Below are 16,634 nucleotides of genomic sequence, written 5' to 3'. Positions count from 1 at the left end.
TTAAGCTTTAAAATAAGAATTTTGTTATAAATGAATTGTGTAGCTATATAGTTTCATGAATCCAGTCACATGGGGAAGCATGTGAAAGCGACAGCTTGAAATTAGTTTCACAGTCGACATGTTTGAGAATTTTAATGGCACAAACTCAGAATGTGTTCTTTTGACTGACGGCCAAAATGAGGAACTAGAAGCTATTAGTGTGTTTGTATGGAGTGTGTAGGTGTTGTTTGTGCTATTAGTGAAACATGGATGAAGAGAAAGACAAGAGAATTGAGGGAGATGGATGGAGAGACAGAACGGTATCCGTTGCTTTATTTCCCAGCAGATGGAATAGCAGCATTGCTGTCTTAGCCTCCAAACATCACCCTCATAAAAGGGGCCCAGAATTGTAATGACACAGAAATCTAATAAATGTTCTCTGTGAGCCTGCGGCATTCTTTTAGCGTTCTGTTTACGCTCCCGCTCAGTGTCTTTAAACCATTCCATTTATTAAGCCTCGGAAGAAAACATAGAATATAGCCATGCACCCCAGCCCACATGTCGAAAGGCCAATTTTAAAAAGGTTAACGCCAAATCTTCCCATTTTAGACCTCTTTCATCATATGACACTTAATCTTTAGATGTTCACTGTTCCTTTGGCCTTCAAACCATTCTGTTCCAGTATGACATCTTCATTGCGAGTCAATATACAAGTAATAATGGTCTATTTTGCAGTGTAGTACTGTAGTATAGGCATATAGTACTCCACACTAAAGTATGGAAGTGAATGCTAGAGTATAGTACTCTGCATAGGAGTTCAGTGCTATACACTTTAAGGAATATTCCAGATTTACTGCAAGTTAATCTCAGTTGACAACAATTATGGCATAATGTTGGTTATGGCAAAAAAAAAAAAAATAATGGTTTTGACTCATCCCTTTTAGTTGTGGTGAGGTGTTTACAATGGAAGTGAACTTAAAAGCAGAAATGTGAAGCTCACATTGCTCAAGAGTTTATCTATTTAAAGGGATAGTTCACCCAAAAATGAAAATTTGCTGTTAATTTACTCACCCTAAGGCCATCTACGATGTAGGTGAAACTATTATCCTTTAGCATTTCATACATTGCACATCAATGGTTTTTGATTGTCAAAAAAACAAATCAGACAAGACCAAATCAATACCCATGGCTCCTGATGATACATTAAAGTGTTATGAAGTGAGACGGTCGGTCTGTGTAAGAAAATGAACATGATTTACAACATTATTACCTTTAATCCACAGCCTGGGTAAATGGTTCAGTTCGTTCACATCTATCACAGAGCGCAATCTTTCTCTGTAACCTAATGACGTGCGCGGGTGCATACTACCACTTCAGCTGATGCCGCTGTTTGTTTACAACACAGGGAGAGTGAAGACTAACATTAGCATTAAGCTACATAATACAATTTCTGAGATTAACATACATTTTTACTCAAAACTCACTTTAAACCACCGCCGAGTGTCTGAAACATGCTATTTATATAACCTTTATAAGCAGTTGAGCAGTTTCTTGAGTAAAAATCTCTGCATGTTATGTTTTATTAATAAGATATTTCATATAAAAGGCATTTAAATATAGTCCACAAGAGAAAATAAAAGTTGAATTTATAAAAATGACCTGTTGTTACCTGGATGATCCACAGCTGTCACCTCCAGGCTCTTAATGAACCGTTTTTCCTTCTGGAGCATCAGTGAGCATTTTAAAACTTATTAATAGTTGGGTACAATTCCCAGTGTAAAAAAATGGATCTCAAAATTTTTGTGTTATTTTTTTATGGGTTTCTCATTTGTAATTGTTGTTGGAAGATCATGTATTTGTTTTGCCTGAAGGATTTTTCTGAAGAACAGCGGGCATTATTTTGGTAAAATAAATAACATTTTGCAGATACTGCAAAGTGTATGTAAAATTTAACCACAACTGTATTTATAATTATTTTTTATAATAACTTTTTATTTAAGGTTAGGGTTTCATTATGTTTGTAATAACTATATAAGTACATAGTAGATAGATTAATTTTGATTTAGTCTGTATTAGTTATAATTAGCTTTGTAATGTTTTAAAATTACTTATAATTCCTGTCTTGAAACTTGTGTATTATTTGAGCTGTAAAAATGTTTAAATAATCAATTTTATAGTTGTTTAAAGGCTGTTTGGATTTATGATGTTTAGAAGTCAAGGCAATGTTGTTAAATTGGAAAACCTTACACAGAAAGCAGGTTAGTAAGCAGGTTTTTATGAAATCATATTAACATTCATATTGCTTATATCTTGTTTCTACACTACTGAGTTTTAACATTTATTGGCCCCATTGATTTCCATTGTAAGTGCCTCACTATAACCCATATTTGTGCTGTTTTCAAAGCAAACAAAGATGAAGTGGAAATTAATTTTGTGGTAATTAACATTATGCCAAAAATGATTCAGATTTAAGTTTAACTTGTAATCTTGTATTCCTTTAACACCATAAAGCACATAAAAGCATAGTGCACTACAGGAGTACAGGACTCACTCCACAAAGAAGTATACAGTTATAGTATATAGTGCAGTATTCCTCACAGGACTGTATCTAGAGCAAGAGGAGACATGATTTCAGTTTGTAAGGCTTCAACCATGCCTGTTCTTCTCATGTGGAGCTGACTCCCACTGGTTTTGTACTCTCCTTCTGTCACTCTGTGACTCATCAGAGGCGTTAACACAGGCTCTGTGCAGTAGAGAGAGGAGTGAAGGGGACTGCTCAGCACTACAGATCCAAATTAATCTGATCCAGCAGACATGGCTGTCTCAGGCTGCTGTTAGCCCCTTTACGGACTGCAGAGAGAAGACAGCATCACAGTAAATGCACACTCCTGTCCGGGGAAACACTTTAAGCCCCTTTGTACATGCAAATATGCCCAGTTTAGGATTGTGTTTAGAGTGCTAGGATTAAAATAGTGTCATGCTGCATATATGCTGATTTTATATAAAACAGTAGTTTAAAGGGATACTCCACCCCAGAATGAAAATTTTGTCATTAATCACTTACCCCCATGTCGTTCCAAACCCGTAAAAGCTCCTTTCGTCTTCTGAACACAATTTAAGATGTTTTGGATGAAAACCGGGAGGCCTGTGACTGTCCCATAGACTGCCAAGTAAATAACAGTGTCAAGGTCCATAAAAGGTGGGAGGGTTGTGGTTGTAATATTGAATCTGCCATCAGACGTGCAATCTGGGTTATATGATGTGACAGGAACACTTTTTCTAAGTGAAGAAAACAAAAATAACGATAATTCAATAATTCCTTTGTCATCGGTCTCCTCTGTGTCTCTCCATATCACTGTATGCTGTGTATGCTCTTCTGTGTCATCCGCACCACAAGGATGGGCTGTTTTATTTCAAATCAAAGCTAAATACACATAGAAACAGTGCATCCTTGTGGCGTGGATGACACAGAAGAGCATACACAGCATCGGTGATATGGAGAGACACAGAGGAGACCGTTGACAAAGGAATTATTCAATAAAGTTGTTATTTTTGTTTTCTTCGCTTACAAAAAGTGTTCCCGTCTTGCACATCTGATGGCAGATGGAATATTCTGATGACGACTTTTATACCTTTTATGGACCTTGACACTGCTATTTACTTGGCAGTCTATGGGACAGTCTCAAACCTCAAGGTTTTCATCCAAAATATCTTAAATTGTGTTCCCGAAGACGAAAGGAGCTTTTACGGGTTTGGAACGACATGGGGGTAAGTAATTAATGACAAAATTTTTATTTTGGGGTGGAGTTTCCCTTTAATTAGTCTATAGTCAGTAGTTAGTCTATAGCATGTCCTAATTTGAATTGCCATTCAGAATTGCACATCCTTCCGTATTGTTTCTCTATAGCTGTTCTTCTGTTTGAGCAGATAGACAGTGTTGTTTAGATCTAGAAATTTTAATTGTCTGAGTGTGAAATGTCTAAATATCGAAATTTGCCATGTATTTTTCAATATAATGACCACAAAAAGCACAATGATTACCTGCATGGAGACACAGAGTAGAAATTGCTAATCATTGCTCCATTATGTTTTCTTTGTTTTCTGCATTCAGCAATAATTACCTGAGCACTAGATGATTATAAGAAGTACATGGTTCAGTTAATGAGACAATTAATCATAGCAGACACAATAACTCCTTGATTAAGCACAAGTTATGGTGTCACCCTGTCAATAAACATGGCCGTGGTTGTTTTGCTTACTAACATTCAAAGTTTAAATCTTTAAACTGTTAGTGACAGACAGGCCTCAAGGGTATGTTAGCATGGCCGTTGTTGTTTTGATTTTTTAGATTCAATGTTTAAATGTTTGCAGAATGTTATATATTGTATACTTTTTTGATGATTTGGTATGCTATATGCACTACTGTTCAAATCATTTGGATCTGTAACAGAAGTCTGTTATTCTAAAGTAAATTGTGTAATATTTTGAAATATTATTACAATTTAGAAGGTTATGTAGCAGTAAAACTGTAATATTTTGAAATATTATTACAATTTTGTGTGTTTTGACTGTGTATGTTTTGTTAATGGTTTTTTATTTAATTTTATTGTTGAATTGTGTAGTCTTGTTTTGGATTTGAAATTGGAATTTGGTTTATTTTTTTTTTGATTGAATTTTGGCAATGCATTTACTGGGAAAAAAGCTAATAATAAAACACATAACTATTTTAGACTAGGCCTCAGGATTTCATTTAAGATAAACTCAATGTATGTTGATATTAGAAATACCATACTGGGTGAAATATAGCTAGAGATGATGAAATATCCCTCAGCAACCCTTTTTTGCCTATATAAAACATAACTAAAAGTCAAATTCTGGAATTCCCTCAGCAGAAAACATCAATAATTTGATAGACATTTTTTTTTTCTTAGATCGTTTTTAATTTCATCGACCGTTTTTTGGACTGAGATGACATTTATTCACAGAATACAAAGCTGACACTCAAATAATGAACTTTTCTTTTAACATTTCCTCACCTTTATATTGTGCTAATGGTAGTACCTGTTAGCCTTTTCACCTGACCTAAACTGTTTTGAAGTCAATATAGTGTGTAAATGAAGGGAAGCACTTTGGACCTAGGTGGGCTGAGGATGAATTTATTCACAGACAAAGCTGACACTCAAATAAGACTTTTTCTTCCTTTGTCCGCGATCCAAGCACACCAGGTGCTCCTGGACACACACGATCCAAGCACAGCTCCACACACACACACACACACACACACACACCACCACACACACACACACACACACACACACACACACACACACACACACACACACACACACACACACACACACACACACACAAGCAAGTCTCAGCCTGACTCCCTGTTACTGTGAAACCTGCTATTTTAGTTCTTGCACACTTTTTTCCTTTCTCCTCAGAATCTGACAGAGGAAGTGTAAGCTTTTGAAGTGTCTAATGTTTGCATTTGAGGCTCTCTGTGCATACCCGTGCTTGTGTTTGCTGGCTCTCTGGAGACTGTTATGACCATAGAGAAAGCTTAGACTCCGTTCTAATTGCTCACTAATCCCAGCACCAGCCTGTGGAAGAAAGAAGAAAAGAAAATCATTACTGTTGTTGACATGTGAGAAACGACCTCAGAGTAGCAGAAAGTCTGCACAAACCCCCTCATGCCTTTATAGGCATCTTGGGGACTTTAAAAAAAAGAGAGAGAGAAAGATGCCAAGAAAGGGTTTGACAGAAGCTTAAGCGAAAGTTAGAAAGCAGGCAGCTGTAAATTCAGCAACGAGGCTTAATTGAAAAGGACAAAATATGTGAGAAAGCAAAAATGAAACACACATGGGATCCGTAAAATGTAATTGATGTCCATATGTGTGCTGGTTTTGTCTCAAAGAAGCAGTTGCCGCTGTGCGAGATGATTGAGTAAACATGCTCTGCTAAAATGTTCCTCTGTTGTTTTAGTGAAATGGTTTTTCAGAAAGAAATTATTCAGTGATTCAATTATATAATTGGATTCAAAAAGAAATTATTCAGGGATTTAAGTGTGAGCAAAAGTCTCTGGTGGTGTAAAATATGAATTCTGTTGTTCGTGATAAGTTTCTGACCTTTATTTTATTTAGTTTTTTAATTTTATTAATTTTGAGAAACGTAACTGGTTAATTAAGATTTGTTTATTCATTATTTTGAGTCACAGAAATTCTGCTCTAATTAAATGAATTTTTTAGATTTTAAAATGTATAATATATATTTTAAAATGTATAATATATATCTTGTAAATGCGACAGTGAAAATGGTAATAATGTTTAGTAAGCTCAAACGAAACACATTGCCTCATACAACCGTGAATTTAATTATAAATAAAACATACTAGTAAAAAGTTGTTTCTTTATGACAGACTCCTTGACTCACATTCAAACTAAAGCATTACATCTTTGAATAGTACACACGTTTAGCTCAGCATCAATTGTGCTCGGGTAATTGTATTGTTTTATAAAGGCATTTGGATGAGACTCAGTCATGTGAGCTCTGGGATTTACATAATGTTTATTGATCAAAGGTGCCACTGACAGTTGTTTGAGTGAAACAACAATAAATAGCTCATTAGAGAACTTTGATTAAATGCTGAATTATATTTACAGCCCATATGTGCACCTTCACCAGAAGTTTCTAAAGAAAAGTGCTCATAAACTAAATTGCAGCATGATGTAGTACCGATAAAAAAATATGTAGTGTGATAAAACTTTCGGTGGCAGATTTTTGAGATTCTTGTGGTGGAAAGCGTGTTTGTGTAGTAAACAGCAGTTCCATTAAAATGCTTCTATTGAAATGATTTCTTTCACCTGTGAGATTTCCTTCATGGTCAGTTTCTGCATCCTGTCATCCAACTATTTTGCTTTTTCCGAATCATGCCAAAAATTCTTATTTGCTTTTCTATTTTGCTTTTGTCTGTTAGCTGATGTTTAACATTGTAAACATTTTGTTTGTGGTGTTTCCTTGAGATTGACAGATACTCTTTTTATAACCTATACTGATATTGATTATTTTAATGCATAAGTGCCATATCCAAAAGCAGTATTTATATATTTATAGTTTTATTTCTGTTTTTTGACACAATTCTAACACATTAATATTAAATGAATTTACATTTCTATGACAATAAATCACATTTTTTAAATTCATTAAAATTAGACTACTGTAAAAACACATGCATTATTATTATGACAATATAATATACAAAACTATATTTTATTATATTAATAAGAATATACTGCAAAAACATAACATGGTTTATTATTATTATTATTATTGTTATGTTTTATAATATTATTAACAATAACAATGATATTTATTTTAGTAATAATAATATATGATGATGATTATTATAACAATTAATATATTATTTTTAATAACCATATACTGTAAAAACATAACATGCTTTATTATTATTATTATTGTTATTATTATTGTTATTATTATTATTATTATTATTATTATTATTATTATGTTTTGTAATATTATTAACAATATGATATTTATATTAATAAAAATAATATATGATGATGATTATTATAACAAGTATTTATTTTATTTTATTTTATTATTAATGTTGAAATAATAATAATTAATACCTTTTATTGTTGTAGTTATTATTAAGGGTTAGTGGCTATGAAAGTCTCTACCCATATGTCTGAGCAACAGCAGCAATGCTTGCCTTAATTAGCACTTCTGTGTTCAACTCATTTATAAAGCACATTTAAAACAACTGTAGTTGACCAAAGTGCTGTACATGAAGCTTAAACCTAATTACAACATTTAATAAATGCACAGACCTAATGGTAATTTATTCATAAGAACAGTCAATTGTTGTTGTTTTTTTAATTAACATCCAGTCCGTTTATAATAGCCATAATTTTGTCACTTTGCCACTAAGCATCTGCTGTTCTACAGTAGGTCAAAGTTCAAGAATGACCATTTCAGACAATTAAATATGCTTATCTGAAGAGGAAACCCGTGTCACCGCAGATACTATTTTCAGATTATTTTGGAGAAGTGTGAAAAGTCCTTCCTGTATTGATTTATCTTTCTATTCTCGTTCAAACTACTCAGGAAGCTGTGGCACAAAGCTCTTTAAATCTCCTTCTATGAATCCCCTGGGCAGATGGATTCAACAGTGTTCAGCTATCACTGATTTCAAACATATGCCACACCTCTGCTTTAATTCACACTCTGATGTCTTTTTTTTTCTTTTCCCTTTTCACAGTATCCAAGGCAAACCTAATCAGACAGACCCGAGCATGGGACCCAAACCTGGGGGTCCACCAGGTGCAGGACCTGGTCCTGGCACCAACGCAGCCTCAGGGGCCGGGTCAGGCTGCACGGAAGAACCTCCAGGTGGATGTGGGGAGCAGCAAAGGTGGACACCCTGTCTCGCCCGGAAGAGCGCTCCCACCTCGCCCTATTCTTTACCCCAGATTGCACCCATGCCCAGCAGAAAGCTCTGTCCAGTGTGCAAGACCGCAGATCTGACGGGCACCACAGACGGCCAGCCAAACTGCAATACATGCACGCAGTGCCGCTCCATGGTGTGCAACCAATGCGGATTCAACCCCAACCCTCACCTCACTGAGGTAAGCAACCCAATGCATGTTCATTCAACATTTTATGTCATACACTACCCTTCAGAAGTATGTGGTCGGTAAGATATTAAATAAATTAACACTTAATTTTTACTTTTATACGGAAGTTCTAAGCGGCCATGCATTATAATTTTTTTTCTTTTTGTTTTCTCGTCATAACGACTTAATTTTCTCGTTATCTCGACATAACAAAGGTCGTTTTCTCGTTATAACGACTTAATTTTCTCGTTATCTCGACATAACGAAGTTCATTTTCTCGTTATAACGACTTAATTTTCTCGTTATCTCGACATAACGAAGTTCGTTTTCTCGTTATAACGACTTAATTTTCTCTAAGAATTTACAAATACTGCGCCAGCAGGTGGCACTATAGACCTGAATATAACTGAGGGGGGTGTTGTATACTATCCACTTTACTGTACGCGGACCTTCCTCGTGATCGCTATAATTTGTGCAGTCTTGTTTATTACTGACATTTAATTAATTCATAAATGTTAAATGCTTGAATCAATATGAATATTTTGTGTATTAAGTTCCTGCTAGATGCATGAGTTTCACCAACGCATTCTGTTTCATCAATAACTGCTTATCAAAACCAAGGTTGACATCACTGTATTCTGTTTGCACCAATATATATTATATTTGTGCTTCTTTTAGGCTCATGATTAATTTAAATTTAATTTTAATTTAATGATTAGCGGAGATGTTCTGTTTATCTACAGTAGGACGGGATTTAACGATGTAGGCTGATGTGCTTCTTTTCCTTATTACTAATCTTTATTGTTAACCATATTGATGAGAAATGTGATGTATATGTAAAATCCATAGGCTAATTTAATTCAGTTTTGTTCTGTAATGTTGTAATGGTTTTTTCTACACACACACACACACACTACACGTACACATGAACGCTCTTTTCAAACAGAAGCTTGTAACACACATGATATCTGCCACATAATGACTACTACAAATTACAAATTATATATAATTTTATTTCATATAAAGGGAAAATTAAAAGTGAGTTTAATCCAAGCAGCTCTAATGGCGCGGTGTTGCCATTTAAACATGTTAATTACAAAAACAAAACGTTCGTTGTACTGTCTCTGGAAAAAATCAACAGTGATCAGCCTTTATTTATACAGTATTGTAGACGTTATTATTACCTAGGCGAAGCAAAATTTGCTGAAATATAGGCTACAGTAAGAGCGCCTGCATGGCTGTCCATCAGATGCCTGTCAAAGTTGAGTTCGTTACTATAGCAACAGTAAAACTTTCATGTGGTTATAACGAGAAAACAAACTTTCGTTATGTCGAGATAACGAGAAAATCAAGTCGTTATAACGAGAAAACGACTTTCGTTATGTCGAGATAACGAGAAAATTAAGTCGTTATAACGAGAAAACAAAAAGGAAAAAAATTATAATGGATGGCCGCTTAGAACTTCCGTACTTTTATTGAGCAAGACTGTATTAAATTTATCAAAAGAGACAGTAAAGACTTTTATGATGTTACAAAAGATCACTATTTTAAATAAATTCTGCTCTTTTGAGCTTGCTATTCATCAAAGACATATCTATATTAAGCAAGGTTTTCAATATTAATAAGAAATAAAAATTGTAAAAATAAATGTTTCTTGAGCAGCATATTAGAAAGATCTCTGAAGGATCATGAGGCGCTGAAGACTGGAGTATTGATGCTGAAAATTCAGCTTTACATCACAGGAATTAATTACATTTTAATATATATATATATATATATATATATATATATATATCTGTGAGAACTCTTCCAGTTTGAGTCTGAATGCTCACAGTGTTTTTAACAGCTCTGCTGTCCATTCCAGCTACATGTGACAAAATCAGTGGAAATATGTCATTTGGCTTGTAAAGCAACAGTATGATATAACAACGATGAAAGAGAGCAAACACTGCAGTCCAATTGTGGATTTTCAAATAAAGTATTACTGTTAGCGAGGAGAGAGAAGGAGATGTGTTAAACAAAAAGCTCTGGGTAATGAATCCTACGCTTGGTCTCGGCCTCCATCTGGCACATACCCAGGACACACACTGCACACAACCTGGAACTGCTCAGAAGAGAGTCCTCTGGGGCGTATGGGAATGTGGTTTTTCGGTTTTTCTGTGTGTAGGATGCAGCGGAAAGACCGAGCCAATGTTCAGAGATGCGTGTGTGGGAGAGCGAGAGGGTGCACGGCTGAGCGTGTGAGGGTGAGATTGTTTCAACGTGTTTGAGGTTGTTGCTCAAAGGTGCAAATGGCTGGTGGCGCTTTAAATCCTGCAAGTGTAAATTAGGCAATGGACAAGGGGACGGAGAGGAGGGGATGTTGACAGCTCATAGTCACAGAAAGGAGGTCAGCATAGAAGGGCTCTAAAGTGATTTTCGGGGATCTACTCTCCTGGGCCTCAACTCCAGCAAAGCCACTGAGAGGGGAAATTTTTAAACATTTCTGTTTCTTGAGCAGCAAATCAGCATATTAGAATGATCTCTGAAGGATCATGTGACACTGAAGACTGGAGTAATGATGCTGAAAATTCAGCTTTGCAGCACAGGAATAAATTACATTTGAAAATATATTCAAAAAGAAAACATTTATTTTAAATTGTAATAGTATTTCACAATATTACAGTTTTTTTTTTTTTTTATTGTATTTTGATAAAATAAACAAAGCTTTGGTGAGCATAAGTGATTACTTCCGAAACCTTAAAAAATCTGACTGACCCCAAACTTTTGAACAATAGTTAATGTGGAGTTTAGCCAAAACCAACAAAAGCCATTTATATGTAAAAACCTTAAATAGTTCATCTAAAAAATAAATAATATCTTGAAAGCAAAATTAATCTTTCAAGCTCCAAAAGATCCATTGACATCAGTGGTGCCATATATTTATTCGAGAACAACATCAGAGAGAAAGCATTTGATTGAATAATGACTTTTGGTCTGTTCCTCTCAAAAAACTTTTTGAAGTCTTGCAAATATAGTACAGGTATCACTTTTATGATTCTTTTATTTTCCTTTAACATTTTGTAGCGTGATGAGAATAAATAAAGTTTAAGAGTGAGTAGAATGACAGACTTTTCATTTTTAGGTGAACTATCCCTTTAAAAGTAAAGAAGAAATAAGCTGTAAGCATTTCTTTTAGGAATATCACTCATTAAAATGCCTTGACTACCTGGCAGATTTCACTGAAATTCTGTAGGTGTCCTGAAATCACACATTTGTTTCCATGACAGCTCTCAGCTCTTTATACAGCAGTGCAGCATTAGTCATTCAAAAAGATGCCTTTGTCTGTAATTTTGCATGTTAGGGTTGGCTGACATATCTTTGGAGACGGGAGTGTGTTATTGAACGGATTGTCTTAATTTAGGTCATCGAATAAAGCAAGATGGCTAACATACACTAACATTCAAATATTAAAATACAATAAAAACAGTAATATTGTGGAATTATTACATTTGTATTTGAAGATGTTTTGAAGTGTGATTTATTCATGTGATGCAAAGCTGAATTCTAATTCTAAATCTAATTCTAAATGTGAGCATCAGGGCGTCAGCGGGCGTTCAGCCTTCATTAACCGGCGGAGAGCAGCCTCACCTAGGCCAGATCTTCTGGAATTTGCCACTGGCTTTGATGTCTCTATAGTGGTTAAACATGAGATATAATTCATTTTGGGTAAATCTGACGGGCAGTCCTTGGTCTCACTAATCTATTATTTGTTCCAGAGCAAATAGTTTTGGCTGAGGGCAAAATCTCATCACATTATATTTTGTGTAACTGTAATGCTGTATATCGGAACGTTGCTTTTGTAAGTTATTTTTTAACTGAATTGTCTAGGAACTTTTATGATGGCTGTTTTTGTTGTTTATTATTCAATAAATAATATTTTATGTATGTACATAAAAGTAGTATTGGAAAACAGTGTAGTTAACTTACATTATTCTGCCCTTAGATGGCGACAAGAGACTTTAGTGTTTTACGAGTTTAGAGTTTTAGAGTGTTTAGAGTTTTACGAGTCAGTGGTAAAGCCTTTTATACTGAAAGAGACTGAAATGGAAGTTATTTTTACTTTTAATAACAGCTTGTAAGACACTTTTAACAAATGCTCTGATTAGCGCTGTCCTCAACACATGAAAGGATAGTACGACAAAGATATCGCTTTCCTCAGCAGACATTCTAAATTATGTTTTATTGTGAGTGAACTTGCTCAGTTCATCTCTCTCTCATAATACTCTACATAATACAGTGAGCTTTTAATACTGTAATACAATAAGCATTCAATGAAGCAACTCAATGTTCCTTCTTTACTAGTTCTAAACTGATATTTTCGAATTAGTGACGGAGGCTTGGACTTGGGCTGTTAAACTGTCAAACTGAGATTTGAATCTGTGGTGGAAGGAAGTAGTTCTTCACAAAAGAGGGTTTTTAAAGACACTCCGTTGTGTCTCTTTTTGTATTTACATACTCGTGCCATGTTTGCAATGTCGCTCTCGTATGAGATATGGCTGTATTGGCATGCTGCGACTACCTACGGCTGAATCACAGCCATACCGATATACAGCCATATCACATCTATGAGTGTGATATTGCTCACATAACATACATGCAATATATAATATATACAAAATATATATATATATATTTCATCGGAAAAGCCAGTGAACTAAGATAATATAATAATATAGTCAGTCAACAGCTCAAAGTGCTGATATTGGATATAGGGATATATCAATGGTCTATCATATCTCCACTTTTTTCACAAAATCTTTAGAAATTCGATTTGGGAGTTTCGAGCCCTGCTGTGCTTTATAAAGACAGGATTTAATTAATTGGGCCCCTGTAGAATGGTGGACACTACAAAGCGGCTCTGAGACTGTCTTGATTTATACTGATGTTGCAGCACATAGCAAACAGCACTAACTCAGCGTTTTTAACAGCTCTGCTGTCAGTTCCAGCTACATGTGACAAAATGATGGGAAATATGTCATCTGGTGTGTAATTTCAGAGTTCAAGTGCTGTAAGAGCAGATGCTTTATGAGCATATGGTTTAAATTAGTAGAGATCTCTGCAAAATAGAAATACAGCAATAATGGTTGAGCCCAGATTTTTATATCAAACAAATTTGTTTAAATTATAGTTTTTATGCATCAAGCATGAGCCAACCATAAATTTATTAGTGAAACAGCAGACATTATGATATGAAAGGCTATTAACTCTGCTGTATGTAGTAGAGTAGGGGTGAGTGATATACCAGTGGAAGCAGTTCACTGGCTTTTCCAATCACTTTGCTTTCAATGAAAAAATTAGGAAGAATTTCTTAGAAATAAGGTGCATCCTGTGTGTTGTGGAATTGACACTCTGCTCAGCCTCACCTCCTTAGTGACTGTTGCTAACACTCTCAAGCTTTCCTATTAGAGCTTGTTCTGCAACTGGTAAACTGTAGACGTGATCAAATTTAGTGAATATTATCTCAGGAATTATTAAATAACACCAGGATTAATGGAGCATTTTTTATCAGTCATGTTACAAACCAGAATCAAAATAGAGTAAGAAAACAAACAAACAAACAAACAAACAAACAAAAAATACTAACAGCAAAAAACAAATAAACAACAAAAAAATGAAAAGGTAAATATATTATATAAATATTATATATTTTATTTTTGTAATAACTGAAATATATACACACACAGATTTATAAATACTATATTATTTAAAACTGGAAAATATAAGCTGAAATTATTTTATATTAGACAAAATATTTTCTAACTTACCCAATATTACCCAATCTGAAATGCTTTTATGCTCATTCAAGACTTGTTTTGTTAGATGAGCAATATGCTAACATCAAACTCTATTGAAATCAATTGTGAGTTGCGGTTCCTCTGCACTTCACATGCTGTTTGTATGATGCAGTGAGTTACTGCCTACTGTATATAGAGCGTTACAAATTGATGACTTATGAGGTGTTATTTCAGTTATGTTGCTGCTTAGTAGAAAGCTTCCGATGTAGGTAATGTGATGGTTGGACTATTCCAGTAGTGATGTTTTGTTCCAGGTGTTTAGTGTAGTGTAAAGATATCATGTTAAAGTTGAACTCTAAATGTCTCTTGGAGAACAAAGCGGAGAGAACATGAGACAAGAAGCAAGAACAGCTGGTGAAGAGGAAAAAGAGCGGCCATCTGATCACTATGCAACAGACACCTGGAGAAAGAGAGAGAGAGGTTTGACATGATGGTGACAACACTGAGTGGGATGTGGGAACCAGGGATGTACAGTACAGACAGAGAAATAGCAGGGTGGGGAAGGAATGATAGAAGGAAAGAGAAAGTGGCGCTGACACACTCCAGTAGTCACCCACCAGCATACAAGATGCAGTTCCACTCTGCCATTGGCTGATCCTCTATTTATAGATCCTGCTCTGTCTCTGCAAAGACCTCCCATTCCTCCTGCCAGAGAAAACCAGTGGAGGATCAAAGAGGAGAACATGACGGACAGATGGATGATGTGTGGAAATGTAGAAAGTAGAGAGTCAGAATTTATCAGGTAGTTAAGGAAGCTAAAAATAATTGTGCTTGTTTGGCACATAAGCACTGTTCCCTCTGAAAACCCTGGGGTAATGATGGTAGAATCTGAACATCATGAATTCTTCTCGCTCCACGAGTTCTTCGCAAATCTGTGTCTTGACAGGAACGTGAAACCTAATAGATCGGTCCTGCATCCTGGCTCCGAATGTCTCACGTTTTCTGTTTTCACGCTATCTAGTGGATTCATCATGGGACTGACAGCGGAAACTGAGTGTTGGGCCATCTGGGCTACAACACACACATCACAGCACAAACACAAAGAATACACTCACACACACACACCGCAATGGCCCTAGAGATTTCATGCTATTTTTCCGCCATTACACAAATATTCCCAAGCAGCATTTGCACATTATTTGGGTACCATATGCAATCCTAAATAAACACCATATTTATTTTTTAAGTGCATGGATGATGGCTTTTATAATTTTCTGACATTTGGATTGCATTTTATTTCTTACCATTACAGAAATGTGCAAAGGCAGCATTTGGTTACCACATTCAATGCTAAATATATACACTATATGCATTTTTTTAAGTGCATGGTTGATGTATTTTATAATTTTCTGACACTATATATAATATTAGACATTTAGATTTCTAAAAAGATATCATGGATATTTAGTAGTAGCCTACTTGCTTAAGGAAAATGTAGTTTGTGATTTGAGGTGAGGTGAGATGAGGTAACACCATTTATGATGCTGCTGCTGTCAAATATTATTTTTGATTTGAAATATGTTTGGAGCTGTACTTGCATGACTGAAAATAGCTGGCCCGGGGCATTTCCATTTATTTTAGTATTATTTATATACTATTTTATAGTATTATTGTAGTGTTTATTAGCATTTTGAATGAGCTTTTATGTTTTAATTTTAATTTCAAATTTTAATTCTTTTGTTTTATGCTTTTGTAAATTTTATTACATTTTTATTTCTATTTAGCTTTCATTTATTTTAGTAACTTATTTGACTTCAGTTTTTTGCCTAGGTAGTGTTTAATTTAATTTACGTTTTAAATATTTATTTTATTTTATATTTTCATAGTTTTATTTTATTGTTTATTTTTGTTTTATTTCATTTTCATAGTTTTATTTATTTATTTTTGCCTTAAAAGGGACATTTGAACTTAAAAGCTCTACTGTTTATTCTTTTTCCTGAAAAGGAGCTGAATGTATTAATATACGTTTGTCTACAGACGAATTATGGGATTAATCTCAGTCACATACTTTAATCGCTTGTGGCTATCACCTTACTTTCCCCTTTTAGCACAGTCATATCAAACAGCACATAGTAAAATTGGCTCAGAAGTGCTTGAGTTGATATTGAACTGATGTGTGAAATGGCTGCTGGTCTCTGAGGGCTGAGTAAGAATGCATCTCTCACCACGCAAACAT

General features: G+C 34.8%; 1 protein-coding gene across 1 annotated transcript in view; it reads left to right on the top strand.

The window, feature by feature from the left end:
- Positions 1-16,634, top strand: part of LOC109057870 (protein bassoon-like) — a 78,459-nt gene that overhangs the window by 5,074 nt on the left and 56,751 nt on the right. Inside the window, 1 exon segment of the mRNA XM_042766757.1 lies at positions 8,267-8,633. Coding sequence (XP_042622691.1) covers positions 8,267-8,633 — 367 coding nt within the window.

Source organism: Cyprinus carpio, chromosome A11, assembly GCF_018340385.1.
Source record: "Cyprinus carpio isolate SPL01 chromosome A11, ASM1834038v1, whole genome shotgun sequence".
NCBI classification, from domain to species: Eukaryota; Metazoa; Chordata; class Actinopteri; order Cypriniformes; family Cyprinidae; genus Cyprinus; species Cyprinus carpio.
This window is presented reverse-complemented; position numbering and strand designations above follow the sequence as displayed.